This window comes from Taeniopygia guttata, chromosome 9 (genome assembly GCF_048771995.1).
Source record: "Taeniopygia guttata chromosome 9, bTaeGut7.mat, whole genome shotgun sequence".
Classification (NCBI taxonomy): Eukaryota; Metazoa; Chordata; class Aves; order Passeriformes; family Estrildidae; genus Taeniopygia; species Taeniopygia guttata.
The window spans coordinates 21,036,810-21,053,326 of NC_133034.1; the positions used below are offsets into that span (position 1 = coordinate 21,036,810).

A 16,517-nucleotide genomic window follows, 5' to 3' on the forward strand; every position below is an offset into this window, starting at 1 on the left:
TATTTCAGCTCTAAACATTTATTGAATGATAATGATTTATCAGTTATTTGTTTAAGAAAAATAGACATCTTGGTGAAACTATGGCAGATGACTCACAGAGATCACCTTTATAAGGACATCTATCCACGAAAGTCTGAGACAAGAAACCAGAGCAATAAAGGTCATGTGAAAAGGAGAAGAAAGACCTTATTTTATCCCTACATCATCTCATGTGGTTAATAATTGCTTACATTTTCCTTCTGCCTGCAAAGGCAGGCATTTCACACAGTGGTGAAGGGAGATCCAGGTATCCCACAGGCACCAGTCAGTGGAGCTGGACCTCTCCCCTTGTGAGATGTGATCAGGAAAGGTAAGCTCAGAATTTTTTCCCTATGCTTTTGAAAATTCACATCTTAGTGTGAGTGAAAAGGGTAACATTCTGCTGGAACAAGGAGGAACAAGAGTTTCAAAATATCAAAAAGAGCTGATGTCTGCCATGATTCTGTACAGTCCTACTTTGATTGTGTCTGTAGATTAGAAAACAAGGAAAAGCAGCAAAAAATTAAACTGCTCAGATTTTCTTTCTGATTATTGCTCTGTTTCTCCACTACCTATTTAATCATACATCATCATTATTTATTTAATACATGACAGATAGGCATTGCACCAAATACAATAGATGTGTATGACTTCTACCTAAACAGCATTGATTTTACAAGAAAACCCTGCAAACCTGTTACAGGGTTTGAAGAATGTGGTTTTCAAGTATTCATACCAATCACTGAATTCTGCCCTGAATTTTAGAGGTTTTACTGTAATAGATCCCACTTAAAATAAAATCAGCTCTTTGACCCTTGAGGCTCAGTAAAGACCATGAAAACCAAAGAATCACAATGAACAGAAATGAAATCCTCCTCAGCTGATGAGATGTTAGCTGTGGGTTACCTCAGTGATCAGTGTTAATTTACAAGTGCAAAAACCATTATCATCAACAAAGGTATATTAGTTTTCATCTTTCAAGCAACTAGCCCTTTTAAACACCGCAATTACTAATGACTTAGGAATCAAACTAAATAATATACAAAAATAAACAGCCCTTTCAGATAATAGATACTTTCTATTTTACTGGCATATAATACAGATAACTATTGTTTGAAACATCAAAAACAGTCACTGGTGCCAAACTGAAATGTTGATTAGAGACACAGGTAGCAGATTATTAACTGCTGTACTAATGTGTGTCCAGGACTTTAAGTCATCACATAACTAGAAAACAGGAAGGAAACAATACAAAATACCAGAACTTCTTTTCTTAAAGCTACATCACAAATGAAACCTCCAGTACCAAGGAAATAAATCCAGACAATAATAGTTATGATATCTCTGGGAGTTATTCAGTCCCCTTTAAAACACAAGAACAGTAGACTAAATTCAAAATCTAAAGTCAAAATCCATTCCCTCCTGCTGAAATTAGGATGTCAAATTTTTTACAAAAATGAAACTGTTGAAAGACAATTACCCAGAAAAGCAAAGCAGAACCAATGCATTTGGGGACTGTGCTAACAAAATTCAAACACCAAGAACAGAGCAATAACAAAAACTAATAATCCAAAAGTAAAGAAGAGTAGCTGAAAATAAAATTGATTGGTCTTCAGAATAAATTCTCTGCTGTTAGAGATGTTACAGAGAATACCTTTATACCTATGTAAGTATTCTTTAGTTACTGTTCTGATCTCCATTTTATCCCAGGACCCAACTCCTGTTTTCAGGAGCCTTGGCATGCAATAGTTTGGCAGAATATGCAGAAGAATCCCGTAACAATGATGCTGTCTCAAGAGCTGGTGGACTTTATCATGCATGTGACTATTTTCAGAAAATAGCACAGTAATTTTTTTTATGTAAGTACCAGAGGGAGAGCACACACCTCTACCAACAACATGAGCACGTTCTATTGAATGAATTTGAAACAATCAATGCTAAGTCTTTCATTCTCTAATTCACTATCAGGAAGAGAAATACTGGAGGTACTTGAATGACATCCATACGACTTCTCAAAACCACAGTGAAGCTCAAAACAAACAGGTAAAAAGATGTTTTCATAACATCCTTCACTTTTTCAAAGCATGAAAAAATAGTGGTACTTAAAAGTTAGTCTCTTTCATTTCAATAGCAAACCCTACCCTCTATGGCTAAAAAGTTTTTAAAAAATTAATTTACCTGTCTATGAATTAAAGCATCAGTGTTATTCACAGAAACAAACAAAAAGAGAAAAAAAAAAAGTAAAAAAAGAGAAACCCTTCTGCCTGGACAGCTCAGCAATGGGAATACCTGTTTCATGCAGCATGCTCTTCCAGCAGGCTCTTCCAGAAAATACTTGCAATGTCTTTATAACTTATCCCCAGAATACAAACCTTATATTTGACAAAGAAAATTTAAAAATACCTCTTGTCTCTCTTCTGCCTCTTTTTAAAGTACATTCTCACATATAATATGAATTGCATTGCAGATAGCAGGGATTAGTGGAAAGCTGAAAGCTTCTTACCAAGTACCCCAAGGCGATAGTTGACTGTGATGACTATCACATTCCCATAACTTGCTAGAACACTGCCATCATATAAATTTCCAGTGCCTTCCATGTAGGACCCTCCGTGAATATACACCATCACAGGCTTAGGTCCCCCACTGTCCCGAATGTCTGGAAAAAATATTAAGACACATTTTATCTCAAGAAAGCACCAAAGAAGATACATGCAATATTTTATTTTTTTTTTAATTTTTTTTTTTTTTTAGTGAGGTTATCTTTTCTCCAAGTGTTTCTCAAGCAACATCTTTTAGATAAGGAAATGGGCAGGTGGGCACAAGTGTTCCTTTGTGGCTTGCTCGTAACAAAACCTCCTGTTTTTGAAACTGAAAAGCAGAAAGGAACTGAAAATGGTAACATGTTTGCTCAAATGCGGAGAGGCATCGCTCTGACCCTGCTGAATTTGGTGTCTTCTAGGTAATGCCTACTAACATAAGAGTGAGCTCATTTTGGCTGAACACTTCTGAGAGTTCAGTGCAACGTTCTGTTCTTTTAGCTAAGGGAAATCCAACGTATTAAGGTAAACAAGATTTCTGCTCATACATAAAAGTATTGGTTACTTCCAGTCCAGTAATTTCTAAAAGGGGTACAAACACCTGTCTTTGGATGGGTCTGAAGTTTGAGTTCAAAAAGTACTTGAAAATTGTTAAGAATTTAGCACTTAAATTAAGATTATAGATAACTTCAGGGTAGCCCGAAGTTCAAGGTGCATGGGTACTTCTTAGTTTTCTAAATCATGAAAAGGACTGAATATTTGAAAAAATAACTGCCTGAAACAGTACTGAAAAATCCCCACCCTGAATTCAAAAAAAATTGCAAGACTCTGAATACTGACATCAAAGGCAGGGAACGGTTTTAAAATGTTAGAAGTTCTCCGACAATAAAATTAGATATTGTCATTCTGTTTTGAGTTTGGATTTAGGTATCCCTCCACCCTCAAACAGTCCTATTTGCAAATGGATGCATCTACTCAGAATAAAATTTTAAATATATGAACAGTGTTATTCCTCTTGAGGAGAATTGTTCCTGAGTACCAATTCAAAACAGTTAGTATGGGCTGATATGTTTTTAAAAGTTAGGGATTTTATGTTGGACAGGAAATAAATCAGTTTAGGTGTAAATTTAAACTCTTACATCTGATTAAATTGCATTTTGTTCTTTTACTGGGTGCCTGAGTCTCTTCCCCCACCCAAATCATAATATGCCATAATAGTCCTTCAAAATCAAAAAGTCCAATAGCAAGAGAGCATAGGAAAATTTCCCAGTGATGAATGGTTCTGAACATTCTGATTCAAAACCACTTTTTTTGTCATTATGACAGTTTCAAAGTAACTTCTCTGATTGCTTCCTTCAGCGCTTGAAGAAACCTCAGATGTATTGTTTATTCCTTTGATTTGGGAGGATCTTAGTTTAGAAGCTTTCAAGGGAGCTCTCTGCAGAACTGCTGGAATTGTTTCTGAAGCGCTGTAAGGAGCAGGTGGGGGCAGCCACACTAAAAATCCTGCTTTTGGAATCAGTTGAAAACCAGCAGCACAGATGTTTCTGTTTATAAAAAGCCAACTGCTACTATTACTTTGATATTGATTCTGATTTGAAGAAAATGCCAGAACAGTCAAGATCAGAAATTGGATCTTCAATATTGGAAGTACTAGAACAATCACTTATTCAAGACCAAAAGATGATGAAAGGTTGTACCTGAAATTGCTTGTATTGCTCTCCTTAATTGTGCTTTTAGTGAGGGCTTTCCAACATACAACTTTCAGAGTGTAAAGATACAGATATTATTTATATTCACTGTCTATAGGATGGAGTTATGAGCTCCTCAGGTTTAAAATCTACACTGAAGAAAAAGTCTTTCCAAATTCATATACTGTTTCTAGTAGAAGCTTTGTTCTTAGTCTATGCTGCCTTTTTTTTTTTTTTTGATACAAATATGGAAGCAATAATAAATTATTAATCTGAAATCACTGTGTGACTGTTCCCAGCAGAAACTGTACACAGTTAATTGTATGCTTGATGGTAACACAGGGGGAAACTGTCTCAGAATTCTTTTTTAATTAAAATTACATAGAATTATAAAGCACCAACTGTGAACAGCAATGAAATGTTGGTATCACTGGCCTGTATATCTGGAAAATAATATTGGAATATTTAGAAAAGAATGAGTGTCCTTTATCTGAGAAAGGAAGAACATATTCATGAATAAAAATCTCATAAATAAGGAAGTTATTCTTTGAGTAATTTCTGTCTCTACAATACTGTTATTTTCTACTACTAATATCCTTGTAAAGATTACAGATCAGATAGATCAGGGGAGGCCAGTTCTCAGCTCTGCCTCTGTGCCGTGTCAGAGCAAATGACATGCAGAATGAATTCCCCTCGTGCTGCTTTGCCAAAGCCAGCAGCCATAAGAGGAATCCCTCTTATGGGAAAAATGAAAACTGCATCTGAGTGTCTTGGGCAGTGATCTAGTGCTGGAGACATCAGCCAGGGTGTGCAGCATTCAGCTGGGGCTGGGGGCACTTTGGGCTATGGATTGTACAAAGCTCTGGAGCTCTTCATGGGAAAAAGAAAGATCACTGCATTTTGGTCAGAGGTTTCATCCATTGCGCTCTACAGCCAGGAGGATTTGAAAAGTGCAAATAATTCAGCTGGGAGAGTGTTGTTTAAGTACATGTGTTATTAGAAACTGAGGCTATTAAATGATAAGATTGAAGGAAGAGAGAAAAAAAATCAGACTGTAATCAAGAATTGATTCCTTAAAATGTTCCTCCATGAAAACTCTCATCCTTTAAAACTAAACTGGAGGAAGAATTAAGATAACACTCTGTGAGGAGAGCACTTTTGTGTATTGGTACAAAAGTGGCAGAAAGGCGCACTTTTCAAAAGTGATTATTGAAGTGTCCAACTCAATGAAGTAAATAATTGATATTTTTTGTACTCAGGTACTTTTCAAAACCTGACCATAAATGATACATCCTTTTTTTCTTTCAGGCTGGTGTCAGTCCTATTTATGCATGTGCTGGAGTGATGTCAGGACACTGTAGTTACATTTTCATATGCAGATTAATAGTTATTCATGGGTGCAGATTAATAGTTATTTGTGTTTGTAGCTCATTCTGAACCTGAAGACTTTAGGTGTAAATGTGGCATTTCTGCCAAGGGTAGATTTATATACTGATTTAATTTAGTTTTATTCTGCACTTTTTTTGCTTTTTATTAAGTGTTGCTTTAATTAAAAACAGACACATTAATCTTTTCAAAGACATATGCAAGGATAGCACTGTTAAAAATCCTTCTCAAATTCAACTCAGTTCTGGTTTCAGTCACACACAAGATAATTTTTGAGTGCTATGATTTGTTCAGCTTTAAATTGCTAGTTCAGAAAACATCTAAGTAGATCTTACTGTACAGCAGAGAATAACCTTATTTATATTACATATACATTAACTTTCTTGTAATTATTTCTATTATTCATTCTCTTCTGTACCTTTCTGATGTTTGTTGCATCTACTTTTTATGTCTCATCTTAATTGCGTTACAGACAATTTAGGAATGGGGCTGACTTTTATTCTATGTTTGTTATATTATACAACAGGGAACCAGGTCTGACTGTGAATATCAGTCACAATTGTCATATATAACAAAACATAATTATAGCTTCAGTCATTCAAAACTGCTGTGAATTGGCCACGTGACTTAACAAGCATAATTTGCAGGGAACAACAAAAATGGGGAAGGAAAAAAAGCCTACCTTGAGACAACTTCACACAAAAAGATAATTACTTTAGCACTGATGTCACAGGCATTGCTTTTCTAGATGGCATAAAAAATTGTAACAGCTTGATGCTGATTGCTAAGTAAATCTTGGCTTTTGAACATGAAACAGCACTAGAACAGTGGAAAACTTCCAGATTGGTTAGTGCAAAACCTGTGTGTGCCCTCCATAGGACGTTATGTGGATATGTGGATATGTGTATAACTCTTCCATAAGCTTTTGTAGAAATATTTAAGTAAAGCATGGTACCAATCATTGCTACTCTTAATAATTTTAAATTTTTTTAACAGCGTTTGACCTTTCAGTTTGAATCCATCGGATGCCTTATAGATGCACTAACACTTAATAAACTAGTGCACTTAGTCCTAATATGCAGCCATCCATTAATGCCACATTTTTAAAATGAGATATAAAACTAGATATCCTGAGATATTAAAGTAACTATTGAGCTTCTGTGAGGAGTTTCAGATATGTTTTCTATTTTAAAATACAGCCTGCATCCATCAGGCTTTAGACAAATAGAATTCTCTCCCTTTGTTTGTTGTCCTACCTGTCAAACCAGGGGATCATTTTGTGCACTTTCAAGCCCTTAACTACCTTCACCTGAAAATTATTTGAGATCCTGATGGAGGACTATATGAACGTTATCCTAGCATGAAAAAGGCCAAAGCTTTTACTGGTAAACATCTGGAGCAAAATCCCATTAGAGTAGGACCTCAATAGCCAGGTAAGCAGTCATTTTAAATTATTAAAGGATGATGGTTAGAAATGCAAAAGCTGACAGACTCTTCACTTTACAAGCAATGCTTGGCAGTGCTGAAAGTAAAATGAAGCCCTAAAGAAGTACTTAAATTAAAGGTCTGTCAGAATTTTATCATGCATGTTTTCAAGTATTAATAACATCACCACAAAAATTTGACACAATTTGAACAGAGTGTCTGTGTGTAAAGGGAAAATATAATCAGCACAATTTAATGTGCAAGTGGCATTGGAAGCTGTACTCTGGAGAGGAAATCATGGAGCTAACATGAATGGGTGACAGGAGGAGCAGGAATCATGAATTTGGCTATGTGCATCAGTCAGCAAGCTCAGCCAAAGTGGTCAGATCTGTGCTCCCCCAGCCTGGCTGGCTCTCACTGAAGGTTTTAATCAAGGCTGGAGCATGTGCTTGCTTTGCAGGGCAGACAAATGTGTTCTGCTGTTTGCTGATCTCCCAAGTCTGAAAACGTGCAACCAGTGCCAGACAGAGAGAGTGCTGCTCCCCCTCTTTCTTACCACGACAGCTGAAGGCAGATGAAACGCCAAACTTGGCATCCCAGAGTATTTCAGTACCGATGGAGTGACAGGGGGCTGTGGGGAGCCTCAGCTCTGCAATGTGCTCCTTCACTCCAATGGCACTGCAGTCTGTTAAGCATAAGAGGGGATTTGTAAATGAATTCTGCATCGTTAGCAACTTAAAATTTGAGTTGGTTTTTGGCTTTTTTGATTTAAAACATGCTCTGGACCAAGAACTTCCTTCTGTCAACAAAGTCCAATAGCCCATACAAGACAGAGGACCAGACTAAATTATGAGAATCATCACAGTTACAGCCTGTGAACAAACAGCAGCATCTGTTCCTAATCTGTCTCCTTTTCCACAGGAGAAATTGAAAGGGAGGAGGGAAGAGCAGAAGCATCTATCAACTGCAGTGCAGACCCCACTCCTGAGGCGTGTGCTCCCAGCAGCAGACATGGTGTCTGCCTTCCTCAGACTTGGCATCTGTATTCTTCCTTGCTAAAAATGGAATAGCAGCGTTCCTGTACTGCAGCGGGACTCGGTGAGGCTGAATGCATTAAAAACTGAGAGATGCTCAAACAGCTCTAGGGACTAAATAAGGATTTAAGATTTACAGATTGATGTGCCAGGGAAGGTGTGTATGATAGAGCAGTGGATGAGAATTCATTTGTGAGCAGTCCTTCATGGATATTTCATACAACACTCACTACTTAGATGTCCAGTTCTGATCCCAGAGTACATTGGCTGCTTAATGATTTGTATTGCTATATTTTAGGTCATGCTTAGGATTTTAGTGGGTAGGAACTAAGGGTGCATAAGAATAATTGATTTTTGATATTTATTAAGCTTTATTTTTGTCAAATTAAAGTAAAATTATTATCTGACCAAAATTAAGACTAAGACAAGACAATAAGATTAAAATATTTTAATTTTTTAAGCTTTGTTTCCAGACTGGGGAAGGTACACTTTGTGTAACTTCTGAGAAATTTGAAGGTAAACCTTGCATCTGCACTAGATATTGCATACCTGAAGATCAGCAAATGGGCAAATCCACCACTGCTATAAAGAGGGAAAGCCCCAGTGCTCACTGGTTGCAAATGCTTTTGCCACTCTTGTTTTTGCTGCCTGCTCAAGTTGTTCAATATTTACTGAAAACAGGTAAGCAATATAAGTGTAAGAATGAAAGGGTTAAGCAGAAAGAATAATGCATCCAGACTGGGGAAAAAAAGGCATTTATATGATTTCTGACTTTTCACACTCATAGAATTTGAAAACACCTTCATTTTTTAAACAGCAAATTTGCAGATCATTAGCTGGTAATGTGCACCACTGCCTTTGGGTCTTTTGAAAACAAAAATGAAAAATGATCTAATTAAGCCTGGTCTACTGGTTGCAGCACATAGCAGAGATCCAAGTTTGATTGCTGACTCCAGTGCTTGTGCTGACAAGGTTTGGATCACTACACTGTGGTAGTGACAGGCAGCAGCTGATGGGAGTAGGATTATTGAACAGCGCTTTAAAGGGAAATCCTCTAATCAAACTCAGATATTTGAGTGGTGCAACACAAAATGCTCTCCAGATGTTTGCTACAAGCAGATGCTATGGAAGAGCTTTCTTTAGAAAGATATAATACAATAAATAACATGAGATCTCTGGACTTTTTGATGTAGAGACCATCCTGGGCATTTTAGAAATCACTGGGCCTTGTTTATATAACATGAAATCTATGGATATCTGAAAGCAGTTGTTTTGCACCATGTACAGCCCACTCTCCCTATGCTTCACTGTCATCATTTAGCATTTATTTTATTTTTTCCACAGATGTTTGTTTGAAGGATTTTACACTGCCTAAAATCTACCATGCCACAAAAAGGGAAGGCTTTGAAGGACAGGCTAGCAGAAACCTTTGCTTGGCCTCTCTCTTTCCTGCTGCTCATACCAAACACATATGACAAAGTTTGTGAACTCTTTGGTTCTGCGTGTGCAACAGGTGCTAGAGTTCCACAAAAGAGCAGGTTCACAAAAATACAGGACATCTGATCCTCCTTCTCCACTGGGAAATGCATGGTCTCAGCAGACAGGGTTTCTATCAAGCCAGCAGACATCCCAGCAGTCTTGAGTGTCTAGTGATCATAAAAATTTAAATTTTCCCTGTCTCTCTGTGCCTCTCGGAAGCAGTAAAATTCTAATTACTGCCTGCACTCTTCTATTGGCACAGAAAGGAGAACAAAACTGTCACTTGTACGCCAGAGAAAATTAATCCCAGTCCTATAAATTACAGAGATTTATTAGTGTTGTAAACGTGCTTCTCCCCCTCTAGTTTGACTGCTGTGTTCTTACAGCCCTTCTTCTCCCTCCTGCAATTGTCAGAGCAGGAGACAGGTTTTCCCTGACATGGACATTTGTTCTCAGCAGACTGAGATCTCTCCTCTCATCTGAGCCTACCTACTAAAGCACTTTTTGACAGCAACCACTCTCTGCTGAGTTTCAGTAAACTGAGGAGTCTCTCTTAAACAGAGAAGAACTCAACAAACCTGATGTTATTAGCATCTGTCTTGGCAATTATACAGCAATTTAGGAGAGCTATTAAGGCCCACTGGGTGAATAGCCCAAATTTCAAATGGTTTCTTAAAACATGTTGTTAAAACAAGACAGAGTAAATTTTGTAATGGCTAATTCACTATCACAGATCTTTGAGATTTCATAAGAAAGTCCCTTGCAATATTCTGTCATGGATTCATGTACAAATGTCTTGACTTCATAAAGCTAGGAGGATCTGAATTGTCATAATTATCTTTGAATAACAGGTGGCCTGATTTCAGCTGGGATAGAGTTAATTTGTGCACTTAGGGTGAGAATAATGTTGATATTCAATGGTTGCTGAGCAGTGCTCACACTAAGGCAAGGACTTTTCAGCTCCTCACCCCCCCCAGCAAGTAAGCTGAGGGGGCTTGAGAGGTTAGGAGGGGACAGAGCCAGGACAGCTGAGCCCAGCAGGCCAAAGGGAAATTCCAGATATTCCATATCCTGGGGCATCATGCTCAGCATGTCACCTGGGGGAGCTGGCTGGGGGTCACTGCTCAGGAGCTGCTGAACATCTTAAACAGGGGCTGTGAGCAATTGCTCTGTGCACCACATGTTTGGCATGTCCTCATTGTTTTATCAGGATTATTGCTATTCATATTAAACTGTCCTTATCTCAATTAATGATTTTATATTTCCTTTCCCAGTTCTCTCCCCCATGGAGGAGTAAGTGACTGGCTCTGTGCTGTTTAGCTGCCTGCTGGCTTAAACCACCACAGGAAAGCTTTCAAAGGAGATTTCCAATTTATCAAAATCATCAAATCTTGCAAATTTTAGCCCAGTTGGTGGGCTTTCATTCATATGCTTAAAATACAGATCCAGTAGAGGATCATAAATCAGTCATAAAATTGGGACAAAATCTGTGTTCAATTTTGGGTAAGTTAAATGCTCAAATTTACCTTCCTTAATATTTTCTGGAAAGACTCTGTGCTCCTGTTTAAGTTAAGTAGTTGATGTTATCTGCCATGAAAAACTTTCTAGTAAAGAGTCTTTCAGTCTACAAGTGAAGCTTAATCTTAGTATCTGGCCAACTTCTCCCTGCCACCCCAAACATGAAGAGAGAAGCTGGCAGCAGCTCTACCAGTCCTACATGGTAATTTGTTTTACTCATTGGCCATAAACCATACCAAGTGTGTGTTTAAGATTCAGAACTCTGAAGCACATCTACTTGAAGGGATGAGACTGCTCAGGGAAAGAGCCCCTTGTTACCATTTTCATAGCCCTGAAAAAATATCAAATCTGCATAGCTTCATGATCAACAGACATAATTTATGAACAGAATAATATGCTTGACATTTCAAACTTTTGATTTTACTTGGTAATAGGGTTTTCTAAGGGTCAGCTCAAGTAGATCAGCATCTTTGTATGCTTGCAGAAAACAGAAGAGATGAAATTGTTCTAGTTTTAGTTTAACTCCAAGAGCCTCACCAACAGGCAGTGCTGCCTCCCTTCTGGAGAGAGGTGGCACTTTATTATATTCATTTAAAATATTTATATTTTTTCATTGCAGCCTAAATGCAAATGGATTGACATGTGGGGAAGTTCAGTTGCTTAAGAGACACTTTTAAAGACTTTTCTGAATTTTTCCTTTTATAAACACAATATTTTCTATGTTTATCAAACTGAGATCAGTCAGTGAAAAAAAAAAGAAACATCTTTGTACTTGGTGAAATACATAGGGTTAGAAAACATGCAAAAAGGTGTACAGAGAAACTTTAAAAGAGTGTTAGTTTAAATAGTATGGACAAAATTCAGTCAAAAGGTGGGATGCAACATATCAAAAGTCCATTTCAAGAAAACAAAAACCCTCCTTTTTAAATATTGTTACTGTTTTGTATCAAAACGTAGAACTTAACAACATTCTTTCTTTTAAAAAATTAAAAATATATATGTATAACAACAAGCAAGAAGACAAAACACATCAAAAATGGGAATTAAAAAAACAAAAAAACTCTTCAAAAGAAGACAAGAAGTCAAAAAAAGAGGGGAGAAAAAAGATTTTCAGGGATCCTTGTCATGCAAATCAGTTTGGCGGCAAAAAATACCTTCATCTTCAGCACCGTCATTATCACCTAAATCATCTGTCTGTTTCTTTGTAAGGGGACCTAGGATTAAGAACGGAGAAAATGGAGGAAAAAAGACAATTCAAGAATATACAAGACTGAGGAAAAAAAAACAGTGAATATTAAATTCCCACGGACGTCTCAAGAAAAACATTTTCAGGGAGGGAAATCTTAGTTTATAACAACCCATTTTTCATTAAGTTTTTCAAACATTACAGCAAAGCCTTCCCTCGGGGGTATGGCTATTAGAAACATCTAGCACAAGAAGCAGAGAGTGCCCAGTGCTTTATTGTTTTTAAATGAAGAATCAAAGCTTGTTTACTAAAAGCATACCCCACCATAGACTGTAGTTATTCACTTCATTTAATTGTTTTTTCCTGTTGCTGTTATTAGGAATAGTGGAGACAAGAACTGCCAAATTACCTCTTGCATTTGATGCAATAAGGTGGTTAATAAAAGTCTTGACAGTTGGTTAGAACAATATTTCCTGTCAAATGCTAATTCACATTTCTAAATTCGACCATTTAAGCTCATGTTTTATATAAAGATAAGCACGGGTTTAATTTTAGGGGGTTTTTAACACATTCATCACATTCTCTTTTAAATAGAACTGTAGATAGCCTTGAAACCTTTGACTACCTGCTGAGATGTTTGTCAAGAAACATGAAAATCCATATGTAAACCAGAAACAAGAGTGAAATCCCAGACCAACTGAAGACAATGACTTTTGCCATTGATTTCAATGGGGCCAGAGTTTCGTGCAAAAAGTTGTAGTGAATTGAAATTTAGCTTGGGCCGCGCATCCAGGTTCATAATTCCTTATCTCCACGAAAGGATGATGAAACAAAATTCCTTTATGCCCAACACCTCTATTATGAACAAGTATTTATAGATTTATCATGTTTTCCAATGGGGAAAATGCCCACTCCTTTACTGAGAAATAAAAATATACACCAGAAGGAAAGTCAAAGGCCACTCTGAAAATATTTCTATGTCATATATTTTACACACTTACGCACAAACAAAAGACAGTTGGAACTCAACATTATCTTTCCTTTTTTTTCAGAGCTCTCTCATTTCCATGACATTCTGTAATTTGCATGCGAAAAAGCAATCAGTAGAAACGCAGGGCTAAGTAACAAAAAAAGAAAAAGCCAGCCAAGCACAGAGTAGAAAACAAGAACTTCCTCATGCATAAAATAGCAATAGACAAAAACAACAACAAAAAAAGGAGATGAACAGTATGTGTTGATATTTGCAGTAGATGTAGGCAAGAGACATGCATTAAATCTAAGCACTGTGAAGTATTAAAACATTTTTATTTAAAAAGCTTTCTGTTTTACAGGATATTAGTCATTCAGCATTAAACTTGTTTTTTATAGGCAAAATACCATGTATTTGAGTGATGCATTTTTTTAAAAAAATCATAAAATGTTTTTACCAGGTGCATGGGTTTAAGAAACAGAAAAAAAACCATGAAGTACCATGAGACTTGAACTGTGAATGTAGGAACTGGCCCGTATTGTTGAAAACCAAAGCTCAATACCTTAATTCCTGCATCTGTCAGAAGTATAGTTTTTAACTCATTCTAAATACAGAACACTAGAATTATACATCATAAATAAAACACAAGCATTTTTATAATCACACCTGTAACAATCACTCTCTTCATTTGAAAGCCTTGGTGATGAAAGTCTTTCCTACCACAAGCCCTGGATATAATCTGTGCAATATTTCGTTTCTGGATAATGTGTCCTGATCCAAACACACACATTCAAATATATCTCTGCCCAGCATTTTTGTACCATAACAAATTTACTTCTAAAACAATAAAATCAGAAGAATAAAAACTCTAAGCAAAGAATGACAATACTTTCATGATGGATTTTCAGCATAGAGAAGAGGAAGGGTGAATTTAAGAATGGTAAGAGCCGTGTACTTAAGAATGGAGATGCAGACACAGGCAAGGATATATATATATTTATACACATACACATGTTCCTAGTAGCTTCTTATATTTCAAACTTTAAAAGTCACCAGAAAGGAACAAAGTGGCATCTGGAAAGGCAAACAACACACATTTCTCCAAATAACTTGCATAGAGATGGGCAATTTATCTTCTAGATGAAACCAAGACAGTGTATGTTACATTTTTTTTTAATAGCTGGCCTTTGGCAGGTAGTTAGTGTAGATCATGGTTCCAGATCTCAACTTCAGTTACAAAGTGCATCAACCATCTCAATGTAAATGTCTGGTCTCATACCATTTCTGATTTTATAATATGGTAAACCATGACTGAGTCTAGCTTTAAAAATGACCTGGATAATTTTCATGTTTATGCTGTTCTGGGGTTCTCTGAAAATAATTTTTTAAAAAATTAGACCATCTCCCCTAAAATCATGGAATTGTTTAGGCTGGAAAAGATCTAGCTCAGGCATTAACCCAGCACTGCCAAGGCAGCCACCAAGCCATGTCCCCAGGAGCCACACTCACACATCTTTTAAATACCTCCAGGGATGGTGACTCAACCACTTCCCTGGGCAGCCTGTTCCAGTGCTTGACAATTCCTTTTTGCAAAGGGGCTGACCTATTTTTAAGTTGTCATAAATTAAACATGTTTTTTAATATAGCCATGGATCTGTTTCACAATCCAAGGGCTCTGCTCCCCACATCCCCCGAGCAGGAGGACTCATCCCTGTGGAGACACGTGGCAGAGCCACCAGGCACCACTCACAGTGCCTGAGAAACAGATGAGAGATTATTTCTCCCACAAGTTCACTCTGGTCTGCAAATATAATCTACTACATCTTTTCAGAGAGATTTTCTGCTTCCTGGAACTATAATGCTCCGAGTCCAAGAAACCAAAGCAGAGTTTGGTCCTCATGTAGCAGGTGTGAACATCCTTATATTTTATCTAAACACAAAGAGGTGTTGTGAAGATTAATTTATATATTTTTAATTGCTGGGCAATCCTTAAAAGAAGCATCAGCTCGAGACCCACTGTGCACAGGGCTGTCTACAAGGGCAAAATCAAGGGGTTCAGCCTGGAGTACTCTGGGAGGAGGCAGAGCTTTGTTATGATCTGTGCTGCCTGCTCCACGTTCAGATGCTGAAGACACTTTCTGAAGTCATGAAAGTGGTATTAAGAGAAGCTCTGGATTAGAATTCCACCCCTTTCAGCAATAACTCTCGTTCTAAAATCAGTAACAAACGGCTTTTGCTTCTGATTCTCCAGATAACTGATTACTCTAACAGCCTCGCTGTGTCTGGATGATCATAAAGAAAGATTGATGTTTTGAGTCTTCCACAGGAAAACACTCTGAAATCACAAGCAGATAAACAGAATAAAATCTTATGGCAAGAACCTAGAAAATGTAGCAGCAATAGCCTTTTTAAGTAAAAATAAATCAGAACTAAAATTGCTTAGTAGGTGTATAATTTTTAGATATTTTCTGCAGCTTTCAATTAATATTCTACAGATACCTTATGATTTTGTAAATTAAATGTATCCCTCAACCAGGTTTATGTCTTTAGCACTGACTGTTCATTCAATATATGATATTTTAGGGTTCTTCCATCATTTTAATATTCTTTTTAGGTAACAGCAACTAAGTTTAAGAATATTGATACTAAGACATAATGAACTATGAGACAATGAAACAAAAATGAATATTTTACAAAACTATGATTCCAGAAGACTTTTGTCTCCAGTTACTTTTCACTGTTTTTCTACTGTAGCCTCCTCTTCACCTTTGTGAAGGCCCAATTAATCTTACTTTTTGAGCATTTCACTTTCAAAAATGGGCATCCATTATAAAAAAAAAAGGATTTTACTATGCTTAACTCATAAGCCCCCAAATAGATAATGCTGCCTTAATGTCCTATCCTAAATTTTAGCTGAAGTTTATGTAATAAATATTAAATATCAACAAAGTAATCAGGTACCATAACAAATGGGGGAGAAAGAGGATACTAAAGCTTCTAAAATGCTGATGCAAAGATGATTTACTTATCAAAAAGCTCTCTAAGGTTTAGTCTCATTTAGTCTCATGTTGGTGCATATCCATAACTCTCATTAATGCTAATGGGAAATTAGACCCCTAAGTCACTTTAAAAAGGGGGAAATGTGATTACTGCATTTTATGTTTCCTAAAGGCAAGGAACAGTCTCACTACAAAAACTGAAAAAACTCTGTGTGCAGGAGGCACTCCTAACGAAGCCTATACTCGTTTAATTTAAAAATAGCTCTTGCATTAT

General features: G+C 36.9%; 1 protein-coding gene across 15 annotated transcripts in view; it reads right to left on the reverse strand.

Annotated features, from left to right (window-relative positions):
- The window catches only part of NLGN1 (neuroligin 1), a 424,671-nt gene that overhangs the window by 189,675 nt on the left and 218,479 nt on the right, over nt 1-16,517 (reverse strand). For 10 of the 15 annotated variants that reach the window (XM_030280465.4, XM_030280463.4, XM_030280458.4 and 7 more), the window contains 2 exons: nt 12,243-12,302; nt 2,522-2,674 (listed from right to left, as the gene is read on the reverse strand). The exons of 1 other annotated variant lie outside the window; for it this stretch is intronic. In XM_030280465.4, coding sequence (XP_030136325.2) covers nt 2,522-2,674; nt 12,243-12,302 — 213 coding nt within the window. The remainder of the gene's footprint in view (nt 1-2,521; nt 2,675-12,242; nt 12,303-16,517) is intronic. 4 more of the 15 variants (XM_030280466.4, XM_012575690.5, XM_012575689.5 and 1 more) reach the window with 1 other exon arrangement.